This window comes from Microtus oregoni, unplaced genomic scaffold (assembly GCF_018167655.1).
Source record: "Microtus oregoni isolate MIOR12 unplaced genomic scaffold, Mior012 000047F_ref0000412, whole genome shotgun sequence".
Lineage (NCBI taxonomy): Eukaryota > Metazoa > Chordata > Mammalia > Rodentia > Cricetidae > Microtus > Microtus oregoni.
The window spans coordinates 2888713-2902584 of NW_024543221.1; the positions used below are offsets into that span (position 1 = coordinate 2888713).

A 13872-nucleotide genomic window follows, 5' to 3' on the forward strand; every position below is an offset into this window, starting at 1 on the left:
CAAACCTAACCACACAGTTCCTATTTTCTGGGAGGAATTGACCCAGCATCTTTTCTCCTTGCTATTTGCGTCTGTCACATGCTAATTCCCGAGTTCATCTCAAGATAGAAAGCTTGCCATGTAGCATGTTGTTTCTTTCTATTTAGTATGACCTATGAAACCCCCATCTGGACGAAAGCTAACTGAGTCACCCCCATGCAGCTCAGATGCCCAGGTCTCTATGTCAGGAAGCGCCCTTGCTAGATGAGAAGCAGAAAGCGGATCGATCCCACGGTTTCTGCCACCTGCTCAGATCGTGTCGGTTCGGTGGTATGAATTTCTTTATAAATATACACGTTGGTAGAGTTCTTGACATTCTGCCCAGACCCGAGGAGGAACAAAACCTTTCTCACCAAAACGGAACACACACAGAATAAGGAGCAGCAACAAGAAAGAAATTGCAAGGACTTGATGGGAAATGAAGGAATCCATCCAACTACAGCCCCTGACTGTGTGTGCAGGATGCTTAGGTGCAAATTTAATCTGAAGTAGAATAGCAGAATGCTGTTTTATGCATTAAAGCCTAAAGGTTTGCCTAAGCCACAAGGTTTCTTAAGTAAATGGATGGACATCAGTCTCCACCCAAAATTAGTTCCTTCTGCTCACCACACTGCTCTGCTCTGCTTTGTGGGGTTTGGTCCTCTCCGTCCTGTGCTTTTGGCCATTGGCTGAGGGGGAACACTTCTTTGTGTTCTTTGGGGAAATGAAGGCTGACACATGTTACGTTGGCCAGTTTTCAATCAGACCTCATTCAACTCAAATAGTTACCCAAACAAGGAGGGTGAGGGCTTGCAAACGACCCCAGAGCTGGCCTAGAGGAGCCCACCTTATCCCCATTTACACTAGGGTTGGTATCTCCTCTGGAAGGGTCTGGATTTCACCGGAGGTTGGTCACTTGTCCCTCATGTTTGTGATGGAGTCATTGGGTGCTCTCATTTCTTCAGCCTCTGTTTGTAAAGACCAAAGAAGTGCCACCTTCTGTGACCAGCACAGGACGACGGGGAGCCAGGATGGCTTCCCCTACATCCTTACATGTTGCCACTCATGTGGCAGCTCAGTGGGGATCTCTGCCCACACACTAGTTTCTGGTTGTCGTGTATCCTGGTGGAAACTGGTCACCTGCTGTCCACCTTGAAGTCTGCGCTCTGTGTATGGACAGCCAAGAGGCTTCCCTGGAGTTTCCCAGGCTTCTCACTTTTCTAGACAGCTGAATCTTCTGGAGGGCTCTTCCAGAAACCCATTTCCTCACGAATCACCATTGGCCATTTTCTGTTTGGCACATGGTTTAAACAAAGGGGATTTTGTATGTATTGCGTCCCACCAGACTCTCTCAAGCGGAAGCCTGGGATTTGGAACCTGGGGTTGTTTTTCTGCCTGTTAACTGAACGCCTTGCTGGATACCTTGTTAACACGGTACTGTTCCTCGTGTCTTTATTACACGAGGGACTGCCTGAGCCATCGGGATATTCGCTTACTGTTAGCATGAGTGACTGTGATCCTGTTTATGTATTTCAGAAAATTAATTTTTGCTTCTCAGAATCATGTGTGGTATGTGATTCACATCATCCAAGTTTAATGTAAAATTATATACTTTCCCAAATACTTCATCTATATTCCAGAAGCTCGTCTTCGAAATGGTTTTTAATGACATAATTTCAAACTTTCATTTTAGCATATGAGAAAACAGAGGTCCCAAGCAGGGCTTTTCAATAATGGCACTGTTAATGCTTTGAGCCAGGTAGTAACTGTGTGACGGGGTGGGGGTCGAGACGGGGGAGGGGTGCTTGGCGTCTTGGGGAATGCTCAGCAGCATGTCTAGCATCTGTCCCCCAAAAGCCAGTAGGACCTACAATTGGGATCAGAGGCATTCCCTGGCATTGTCAAATGTCCCCTATACTTCTGGGTCAGAGGTCAAGATAACAGGACAGGTCACCACAAGGTCACATGGCGTCGACGTCTATGAGTGATCGATATCATGATGTGCTTCGGAGTCTTGTGACACATGTGTCCAGGATGAGCAGATTGGGGAAGAGAATACAGGGTCAGAGGAAGCTGAACATCTCGGTATCTGCTCCAGGGCAAAAGCTCCATCTGCCTCCTGGTTATCAGCTCCCTGAACTCAGTCCTCTCATGGGAAGTCTTCATTCGAACTGAGGTCCCTAGTTTATGCAAAGGTCCTTCTGGATCTCCCCTCTCAGCCTCCGGTTTGGAGGTCATAGAAGGCCACTGAGTACGAGGAGCCAAGCAGTGCCAGGCACATTGTACTTTCTGATGGACCATGGCAAGCAGAGTTAGCAGGGGCCTCAGAGCAGAGACATCAAGAGTTGAAAGCTAAGCCAGACTCAGGGGCCAGGTGTGAACCCATGTTCCCTTTGGGTGACGGCAGAAAAAAATCTGGGGGCTCTGCGTGGAGCTTCTCTAACATTTGTCTGCAGAACTGTCTGTGACTGGGCAAAACCACTGTCCTGGTCATATTTAACTCCGTGTCTTTTGTCCCATGGCACCAGCCCTACTGAAGCAAACTGAACTTTTATACCAAGTTACTTTGGGTAGGAAAAAGAAGCTCTTAGACAAAAAAACCATACTGAGAGAAAAAGAGTTTCTGGTTGTGTTACCAGAAACTGGTTGTTCTCTAATAAATCACTTCTTTCGAAAGAGCTCCACCTAAACCTTTTCTGCCCCGCTTCCTTTTTTATAATTCTTTGAATGAACAGTATTGTCTATGTTTCTGACTTTTATTTCTTTCCCAGGCACCAGGTCATAATCCACAGGGGAAAAACAAATTAGATTGATTCATTGCCATTGGCCCATGGATCATAATGCCCTATTTTCTACCTGATTAGAGAAGAACATTCTAGAACCTTTGCACAAAATAAATAAGCAGATGATTAATTAATTGAATAAATAAGTTGTGTTTACCTCTACAGTTGGAAAGTTGTAGGGGATAGGGAGAAAGCATCAAGTGGGGGCCAAGAGGAATCTTGATGTTCGCTAAGAAGTCTGAGGTGATCTCCTCTTTGTGCTATCCCTGTCAGAGGATGGCCACACATGAGGGAAGAACCTGGACCATTTGATGAAAAAGCGGGGTTTCCACATCATCTGCTCCCATAGTAACAGAGGCTTCTCACATCTTCACACATATGCCCCCATTTCTCTCCACCATGTTTGTTATAATGGGGGGGGGAGTCTGGGGATAAAAACGGTGTCAGACTTCAGTCACCCCTCCTACAGCGATGCTCTGAGCACAGCTATTAAGAGTAGGAAAGAGCTCTGACAGGCTGAACAGGGTTTCAAACCTCCCACCCTCTGCTCCATCACTTGTCAGTGGGCTAGACCACAGAGTCTTCCCTTTCCTCTCTCTCCTCCGAGGGCCGTCACTGCTCAGATAACTACCCATCAACCCACGGAAGCAGAAAGCAGAGCATCAAGGATCAGGACAGGAAAATGGTGTCCCACCAAGATTAGTAAAGGGACGATTTATGAATGTATGGATAGGGTAGAGAGCTAAATGGGCTAAGCTAGGACTCCAGGGCTGGCAATAGCAGAGGCCAGAATCCCCGCCTCCCCAGGTACCAAGGAGGATGGAAAGTAGAGAGTGAATCTGGGGGCATAGAAGACATTGGCCACCACAGACCAAGCCAGTCTCTCAGCACAGCCCTCCTCGCTCCCTGGGACTCACGGATCTCCTTGTCGGAGCCTTGCCACACTCTGCCTTTGGGGAGAAGCCTCACCATCATTTCCCACGCTGACCTCCTTCCTCGTTCTGCCGTGCTGTAATAATGGGCAGAGTGGCTCGAGGCTACTTCAAATAATCTCTTTTGCCACTGACAACATGAGGTTTGCTCTGCCATTAGAGTGACACGCGCCCAGGGGGAGGAAAACCCTGGGTTCATTTTCTTTCATCTATTTTCCTCAGTGCACACCATCTTTCTCTGCAGACCCCGTCTGACAGTTCTGGCTGTGTGGGACACAGTGACATAGTCATTACTGTGGCCCACTTGCCAGCTGGGTTATTAAATACGGATTCCACATAAGAAGAGAAACAGCTATACACTTCTGAGTGTTAACCTTTTGGGATTTGGACTCACTATGCAGCCCTGGCTGGCATGGAACTTACTAAGTAGACCAGGCTGGCCTCGAACTCGCAGAGGTGATGTATTAAAGGGGTAGGTCTCTTGAGTAACATTCAGAATGTTGTTTCTTCAGACACATCATCAGTGCCCAAGAGATCTGCAAGAGTGGGATCTGTCTGAAGAATATTCACCAGGCTCTCTACCTATCCTGGCCTGGCTGCACCCAACTTCAAACCAGAAACTGTTGGTGGCTTTGCGTTTGATCAGAATAGCACTAGGTTTTGTTGAAGAATCATTATCAGTCATCATAATGATGAAAATGGATAGAGGATTCTATGATCTCAATACTAGAAACTCTTGTTTTTGCTTGCTGCCTTCCAAAGGAAAACCGGAAGTCAGGAATCAGTAAAGAACAGGGCACTTGTTTAGAATTTGGGAACCAGAGAGAGGAAATGGTCTAGTTTCTCTCTGCTGTTCCTACTTATAGAAAAAATGAAGCAAAGGCCAGGGTCAGAGTGGATTTACTGTGAGGTGAGTTACCAAAATCGTGAGATGAACATTCACTGCCCAGGGGCATGGGACTCACACCACCATGAGATTTCTAGAGAAATTAGAATCCTTTCGAGTGTGGTTTTTAAGAGTTCCTGTTACACTGCTACATCAGCACCCAGTAGACTGAGGCAGGAGGACTGTGAATTTGAGGCAAGTCTAGGATACTGGTAGGCACGGCTACATGCTGGTTCTACCAAGACTCAAACAAGGATTTTCGTGACCTTCTGAAGTCAAATCTATCAGACACACGAAGAAGGACAGCAAATTTGATGTCACCTAGTGCTAGCTCGCCTCAGTCTGCTGAGTGATTAGCAGGTCTTGCTTGCAGAGAGCTCCACCAGTTGTGAGTTTACGGTGTGCCCACCAATGGGATCATTGTGTGCGTCAACCTGTCACTGAGCTACACTGTGAAGATTTGAGTAACAGAGCATAGCAGTTTCAATGGAGTTGTTATAATCCATCAAGTCGATAATTTACAATTTTAGAAAAAAAAGTCCCCAACTACAAATTTACACAACTTTGAGTTGTTTTACACTCTATCAGAACATTAATCTAAAATTAAAAGTCGTTTATACTTAATCAGAGCCTAGGCTTTTTTTTTTTTAGGTTAAAATATGTTTCAGCGAGCTAAACCACAAGGGCATGAGGGTAAAAAAATGACTGTAGAGCATTCCATAAAACTTGCCAAGGCAGCCGTAAATATATTCATGGTGAGGTCTGTTTTGTGTACAATTTATATGCAATTGGCTGGCTTGAGAGAGAGGATTTATACTCCTGTATTGCTTCTTCATTGCAAGTAGGCAGTGTGGCAGAAGGGCAAATGCACAGATCATAGAGCCGCAGCTGGGCTTGAATCATCTCCCTTAAAATTTCAGGAAGCCATTTTGCTCTCCTTTCTAGCCCCTCTTCCCTGAAAGGGCCTCCCTCTGCGAGCAAAGCAGAGATTAGCCATCTGTAGATATGCCTTGTGTCTGAACCGCAGGCGTGAGCTGAGACCCAGTGTGAAAGTCCCCAGGAGCTTCAAGGCACCCCCGAGAGAGCCACACTGAGAAGGTGCTTCCCTTCATCTCTTGTATTTCAGGCTCTGTATCCCATGCTCACCCAGTGAAGCTGCCCATCCTTCCCATGTTACCCACCTGTAACATGATCCACCTTGCATACAAGAATGCAAGTGTTACATCTGAGCGGGCTGCTTTCACAACGCCCCCCAGTGTTGGATCTAATGTGTCGTTATTGACAGAGCGCTTGTCCCTCACACCCCTTTTCATCTCCAGAACCTTTCCAGGAAAGATCCGTTTCTGACTCTTCCACCCATGCTTTCTCACCCCTAGCTTAAGAACATTCTGGAGCTGCAGGTCTGAATGCCAGCTGTGTGAGAGGCTCCATCCGTGATAGTAGGCTGTAGAGATGTCCAAGTGGCAGGCTTCTGTACCCTCCCAAACCAGTCTTTACTAATTTGGACATAGGTGCTTCCCTTGTAGCCCAACTGTCCTATGTAATCATCAAATGTGAATCCCAGCCACGGGGCTCAGCCCACTGAAAACGTTTCCAGCCTAAGCCACCTGCCTCTGTCTGGTCCCACCTACACGCCTACATTCTAACCTTGACCTTCATCATAGCCTGCGGTACTCCGTGTTTAAAGACGAATGTTTCTTATCACAAATGAGAGTTTATTCAATCAGTTCGCTCTGTGTGGAGGTCACCAGAAGCCCTTTCCGTGCTGCCTGGGGGCTCTCTATTGTCTGGATCTTGTCATCGGTGGGTGCTATCATAATATGATCCTTGATACCTGATTGGGCCTCAAGATAGACCTGGGTTACATCGTCTTTATTTTCAGTGTTGACACACTGGCAGGTTGCCAGAGTTTATGCATCCAACACTGCATAATATTTTGTCTGCTTCGGCCCCATCCAGGGAAGCATATGTTTTTAGTGACAGGTTCCATCAAACTCACACGCCAGTCTGGAGGAATTACAACCAAGTGAAATTATCCCAAGTCCCCTGCTTTTAAAATCTATTTTCCACATGAACTAAGAATTGAAAATCATATCAATCTAAAAAAAGAACTGATAGAATGAATATCTACATCTAAAGACAGACAGACAGACAGATATTTTAGAAGGGATGTATTAGGTTGCCTTACAGGATGCAGTCCATGGAGGCTGTCTCCCATGGGAGAGATAGAGAAGCCAGTTGTATTGTTTTTTTCTCTGCAATTCTAATCTGGCCCTGAAGGCCTAGAGGTCTTCTGACCACTGTTGGAGGCCTGAAGAAGTAGACTCTGCTATCAGTGAAGGAATGCGGCTGCAGGAGGTCAGTGGACTTGGCCAGCAGAAGGGAGAGCAAACGGACACAAGCAGTTTTTTTCTGCCATGTCCTCTTACCCAGGCTGCTGCCAGAGCGTGCTAGCCACATTTAGGGTGGGTCTTCCTGCTTTAAATGGTCTACCTCACAGGAGCGGCCCAGTGGCTTATGGCTTAGTTAATGTCCGATGCAGTCAAGTTGACAACCAAGATTAATCATCACCCCATCCTACTCAACCATGTATGCATAGTTATTCCAAACATTGTCACATAAAGTCATTAAACAGTATCTGAAACATACTCTTCATACACATACATTCACTGTACATTTTATGCACATATGTACACATGCACACAGTCAAATTTGTGTCCTCATACACACACACACACACACACACACACACACACACACACACACATTATTTCAATGCCAAGAGGAAGGATGGTCTCAAACAGTTGATAGTTTCTTTTAATGTTGATTTCCTTTGTTTATTATTTTAGTAAGAACCCTAGGGGAGGTTACAGGAGAGTCACACTGGAACATGCTCTTGTCTTCCAGTTGGGGTTTCACTCAGTTCTTACCAGTATGTCCTCCCTCCACCCCATGTGATCCCTTCCGACAAGATGGCAGCAGTCTGTGTGGGGCTTGCTGGAGCTAAGCTGAGAACTGGAGTTGTCTTAGATCCAAGATGACACCTAGAAAGTCCTTAAACAGAAGCAGTAGTGTCGCCTTCCCTTTTGACCACGCCCCTCTCCCTTACAGCCCTGCCGTTGGCGCTCTGAGAACCATGTGGCCAGCCTGTGCTTTAGTGGATGGACCGTGTGCCCTTCTCAATGTGAGGCCCTCCGTGAGGCACTGTTGGAGAAAGAATTAGGGTACTCATGACCCATGACTAGTTACTAGACTTTCTCACTCTTCCTCACTGCTGAAACTCCAGGACCTGTCAAAGAACAGGGATCTGGGACCAAGACTTTCTTTCTTGCTCCTAGTTCTCCACCTCCTCTCTCTGTAGCTGTGTTGGAGATGAGAATGCAGAGTTTGTTCAGTGGTCTACTGAGTGCATGTCAGGCTTCAGTGGGGAGAAAATTTATCTGGAACCCAAAGTTCTCGTTAGATAATTCTAGGTTCTGCCCTTTGACCTCAGGCTCCTTCTGATATCTTTCCTCCTGGGGTGGGTCCTGGTTCTTTTCTCCTTCCTCAGACTACAGCTGAGAGTCCCAGGCTCCAGAGACAGAGCCTCTGTGAGCACGTGTGCCCCTGGCCTTTTAAGGGAAGGTTCCTAGCCCTTCTGGATCCCAGTCTCTCAGCAAGCCCCGAGACAGAAGTCTGTTCTCTGCTACCAGGCTGGAGATGATGAATCTAGTGGATTTCATGCTAAATTTGCTGCCCTTTGTCCCCGGGCAGCCTTTAGAAGCCAGACAAATTCCCCCCTCCCACTGGTCTCAAGCCAGATCCTGTGCAGCTATGGTTCATTCATGTCACGATCAGGAACAAGATTGTCTCCTGGAAGCTACTCATGTAAGAAAGCCTGGGAGTGAGTGTAGATACTGTTCTAAGATGGATTAATAAAAGAAATGGACTAAAGACATACCTGAAAGGAAGAGTTATACTGATTTATACATGGTCATGTGTGCTGACATTTTTATTTTAGGTAAATAAAGTTATTTATAATAGAATTTGTTTTTCTAGGTCAAAGGTCAGAAGCAATGAGACACTGCAATGCTTGGGATCCAGAAGAACCCAGCAGTGAGGTATTAGAGACAGCAAAGCAAGTGTCCTGTAGCAACTGAAGTTTCCCATTTCTATGGAGGGTTCTGAAAGGAAAAATAGCTTTCTCATTGTCCTGCCTATTGTTGTCCAAGCCGAACAGCAGCTCTCTAGTGACGACCCAGACCGTATTAGCAGACATAGTTCTTCTCAAGTCTTGCTTGTGCAACAACAGATTCACCACTGACCTCTTCAGTGGGAACATCCTGTCCGCTGCTGACTCAGAGTTTCTGCAGACCAGAGAGGAAAGAGGCCTCCTGGGATTGGCTGTCGAGAAGCAGCTCAGGGGTCCTTGCTCCTCTTGCCTCCTCCCATTGTGTGCTCCGGTACGGTATCACATTCTGCACAGGGCATTTGAGTCCTTGCTGTCAAAAGCCAAGGTTCCTTCTGCTCGTGCCCGTTCTTGAAAATCCAGTTTTAAGGCATCCTTGAATAAATTATGGAAGAGGTTTTTACGTAAAACAACCTGAGAACTTGGCTATTTGAGACATTATGACTAAATATGTTCAGCCATTAACTAGTTTCAAAAGGGACTATTGTCTTCATTTAGAGACCGGGAGACTATTAAACAATATATTGGTTGACACATGGCTACCGAGAGCCAGAATCTGTCTGACTTCAAAGTTCATGGTTTCGTCAGTGGCCCAGTTACCTCAGAAATGACTGTGAGGCAACAATAATTAATGGTACCAAGTGTGTCCTCTGTAGCCATTGGCTCCACAGTAGTACAGGACCCTGCTAGGCTAGCATCCTTATTGTGACCAGTTTAGATACCACGCACCAAAGAGGTTAAATCTCATGTTCATAGGCACATATCAGCAAACGATCTCGATCTCAAACCCTAAGCCCCTTTCCAGCCCCAGGCATCCAGCTCTGCACCACGTACATCACAGGGAGGAATCTGACAGTGAATGCCCTTGACATTGGAGCGATCTTCCAGTGAAAACTCAGCATCCCACAGCCGACCTCCACAAGGCACAAAGATGCCTGTCGCAGGGAGTCAGCACCAGCTCATACATTTAGAATAAGTTTCCTGAACAGAATGAGCTACTGTCAGAGTTCCAGTCCTTTCTGACAGACTGGCCCCTGAGATGTGTCTGTCTCCATCCTGAGCTGCATGGCCTGCTCTCGCATAGGTCTACTAATTGGTGTGAGGGACTCTGTTCCCAAGGCTGCCAGCCATTAGCAGTGTTTCACAGGGAGGGGCTTTTCCTCCCCCTGCACCACCCCTCCTGTTTCGCAGTCTCTGTCTGGGCCCGCATGGTGACAAATACCTGCTGATGGAGAGCTTTGTGGAATCTTCTAGGCCCCCTCCACTCCCTGAAGCACTTCTCTATGGAGTATATCTCATTAGCAGGTTCCATTTTCTGTCTCTCACACGCTCCTTCACACTTAGCTTTATTGTGCCCCCACTTGTCACCTTCCCCAGCCTGGCTTTTAATAATGTAAATCTCTCCTCTGATGACATGGCTGCTCATTACTTGCAGTCTGGCGCCACATGAACTTCCCTCTGAAAAGCCGATTCCCCAGAGAAGGAACTGGCCAGCTCCTCACCGTGTCCTCAAGGATGCTTCAGTTCTGCCTGCATCCTGGAAGAGAAGCAGGTCAAGGCCACAGCCAGGCAGTTGGCTTTGGGCAGTCACCCGGACCAGGAAGCTCATCACGGAGCTAAGGAAGATGGTAGTTATAAGGCCAGTGGTAGCTCCTTTGGCAGAGCTGCTGTGGGGAAAACACAGGGAAGGTCACGTGCAAGGTTTGTGATAACTTGTGAAGAAGTCATAGCCAGGGTGCCGATACTCTTGTCAACACAGAATAGACCATCCCACAGCAAGCCCGAGTTCACCTCAGCCTCCACCTTCCAAAGATGTCACGCAGATCTGGACTTTCTTCCCGTGGATAAACAAAGCCCCCACTCTCTTGGCCATTTCATGAAGGATGATACTGCATTTTATGCAAAGAAATTAAACACAATGGGTTCTGTAGCACGCGACTGAGCTGTGCTTCCTTCCAGTCTCCGAGGTCTCTTCAGGTGTGGCTCTGTGATCATGCCATGGTAGCCATGCTCCAATGGAGCCCTTGTGAGATACTGCTTCAAAGCTCTGACTCCGGGGAGTACAGATGTCTCAGTTCCCCTCCGCATTGCCTAGTGTTGGTGTTATCTGACACCTACAAGCACAACTAAGCCCAACAGGACCATCCTGGTCTTTTCCGTTCTCCCCAAGTCTGGGGCCCTGAGTTCAGATCCCTAAAATCTGTAGAAAAGCTGGGCATGGCCACCCATGCCTGTAACCTCGGTGCTGGGGTGGGGGAAATAAGAGACAGAAGAATCTCTGGGGTCTCATGGCTGCCAGGATAGCTGAAAAATGACAGCCGTGGGCAAGGTAGAGAGTGATTGAGAAAGACACCTGACATCCTCCCATGCTCTCTGTGGTCATGACTACAGACAGACAGACACACACACACACACACACAGAACATAAAGAACAAATTTTATCTCTTTTTTAGAAATTTTATCAGGGAAGTATATAAACTTTCATCTTGTGTTAAACCTGACTTTGATTTGCTTTAATGTTATTGCCTGTCATCTAAAGCTAAGGAGACATCTCGAATAAATAAGAGGAAGAAAGAAACTCCTATTTGTGAAGAACAGTAGCCCTCGTCAGGCTAGCGAGATAATCCCACATGATGATATTGAAAGAGAAGGGAGCTCTTTAAGTGATGGCTGGAAAACGGCATCCTTAAACCCTCGCCGTGGGTGTTCAGAAACGGGCACCCCATCAAGGCCTCTGACCATGTGTTTGTCAGTGTCATAGCGTGGATGGCTGTGGAGGTTGCTAGCCGAGAGGAACACACTGGGAAGTGCACACTGTTTAGATTTCCATCTCTCCATTGTCATCAGAATGTGACAAAGGCACTGTGATTAGATGGGGTGAGCACACCCATCCCTCTGCCTGATCAAGACAGAGAAGAAAGGGATAAAGTCTAAGAAATAACTCATTGAGCCTTTAGGTGTCCAGATCAAACTGTGTTTGCATTGGTCACCTTAAAAAATAATGTAAATATACATAAGTAGTTTTGACAGGAGGAAGGAGAGACATCCTTTTTATTGTATCTATTTGTGTGTGTGTGCTTTATTTCGCTTTATAATGTTTTAATGTGGTGGAGGGGTGTGTCCATGGGGATAGGTGTATAAGCACATAGAGGCTAAAAGTGGACTCAGGCCAGGCTGGCTGGCCAGTGAGCTCTGGAGTTCTCCAGATCTGGCACCCCACTCCACCCCCACCCTACGTGTGCTAACACTGGAGTTATAGAGGGACAAACCATCATGCCTGACTTTTTAAACAATGTGGCACGGATTTGAACCCAGGTTCTCATACTTGCAAAAGTACTTTTATTCACTGAGCTGTTACCCTAAACCCATCTGGGGTTAATTTGATATACACAGTCTATTTTATATCAGTAGATCTGAGGGGAAGAAACCTATTGCCTCCCTCCCCCACAAACCCTGAATTTCTACTTTCCTCTCTGAAGATCATACAGCCATCACTCAGTATCTCTGGGTGACTGAGCCTGGGAAGCCCTGCATATTCTACAGTGCATGGAGGCTCAAGTCCCATAAATAAAATGACACAATATTTACACATACCCTACCCAATCCTCCTGAACATTGGCTATGACATATGGCCTCTTGTACCTGCTGTGCAGATGGTTACTGTGTAGCTGTGGTTCTGTAGCATTAGGGAATTGATGATAAGCTAAGAAACCTTGATGTTTAGGGCACACGTGGTGGTGTCCCTGGGTCTTCCCAGTCTGTGGTTAGTGGAGCGCAGGTGGACACTGCAGGTGTGGGGAGCCGGCTGCACTGTTTGGTGCCGTGAGCTGCTTTACACACAGTTTTTATGTCTTTGATCTCCACATCTGTCTGTCAAGGGAGGCAGCACGGCAGGTCTCTCTCAGGGATAAGGACACCAAGGCCCGCACAGCAGGTTTCAACGGTGGTGCCCCAGTGAGAACCCAGGCCCACCCCTGCTTTGCTCTGTGCCCCCAAATCCTGCACCTGTGAGGAATGCATGCATCCATTAAAGACAGTGAGCTCCTCTGCCATGCCTAAGTTTTTTCTCCACACAGCTGGATCTTACCTAAGTTAGCAGGTACCCAGGAAAGGCCTCCCGATCTATCCCAAGGACACCACGGTCCTGACTTTCACCCTCCACCTCCTTCCTCTAGGGAGGGTCTGGTCCCCTCAGCACAGCCTTCAACCCACAGGTGAGACTGGGGGCAGCACAATCAGTATTCCCGTCACCTGGCATCCCATCCCTGCCATTTGCTCCAGTGCAGAGGAAACTGGATCCTTGGTCAGCGTTAGCTACTGCTCAGCTCTGTAGTTTGGTCATGCTGTCTAAATTGGTGACCTCTTAGTATGTATATGGGTGTTTGCATGCAGGTGTGTGTGTGTTTCTGCATGCATGTGCGCATATGCATACGCACATGCATGCATGTACATGTGTGTTGTGACCCTTGTGTATGTTAGGCAGGCGTTTGACTACTGAAATACCCAGCAACCTTTGCTTTTAGGTCCTCATATGGTGTTCTCCCCTCTTTTCATCACCGCTCTTCCTGTGGTGGCTTTTGAACAGCTTATCTTTTTTGAGACCGAGTCTCACTACACAGTCTTAGCCATACAAGTCAGACTGGCATGAGGTTTCCAGCATTCTCCTGCCTCTGCCCCTGAGGACTCGAACCTCCATCGTGTATCACAACACCTCAGTAATGAGTCTGTTCAGTTTGCCTCTGTTTCCTTTTTGGGAAGTTTTCACACATGACTCAGGACCTCACAGAGGTGATGTCTTAAGGAAAACCACAGTCCTGCTCAGAATGAGACCAAAATGACTTTAAACAGCAATTTGAGTCGGTTGCTGCATCTACACCTTGGCCAGTTTCTACTTAGCTGATTCTTAAACAGCCGTGTTAAGGGAATTAGAATACGGAGGTAGAAAGGGTTGGAAAGATGCAGTGGTTCATCTAATGCTGGACTCCATGTCTCTGAGTAGGAAAGCCACCTTCTTACCCAGCGTTGATGACAGTCGACTGGCTGAGGAGTCCCTGGTCTAACACTTGTCCTTGAGGGGCGTTCACT

General features: G+C 47.1%; 1 protein-coding gene across 1 annotated transcript in view; it reads left to right on the forward strand.

Moving 5' to 3' along the window:
- Positions 1 to 13872, forward strand: part of LOC121435781 (kinesin-like protein KIF26B) — a 162806-nt gene that overhangs the window by 77377 nt on the left and 71557 nt on the right. Inside the window, exons 4-5 of the mRNA XM_041635243.1 lie at positions 8911 to 9061; positions 12963 to 13001. Of these exons, the coding sequence (XP_041491177.1) occupies positions 8911 to 9061; positions 12963 to 13001 (190 nt within the window). The remainder of the gene's footprint in view (positions 1 to 8910; positions 9062 to 12962; positions 13002 to 13872) is intronic.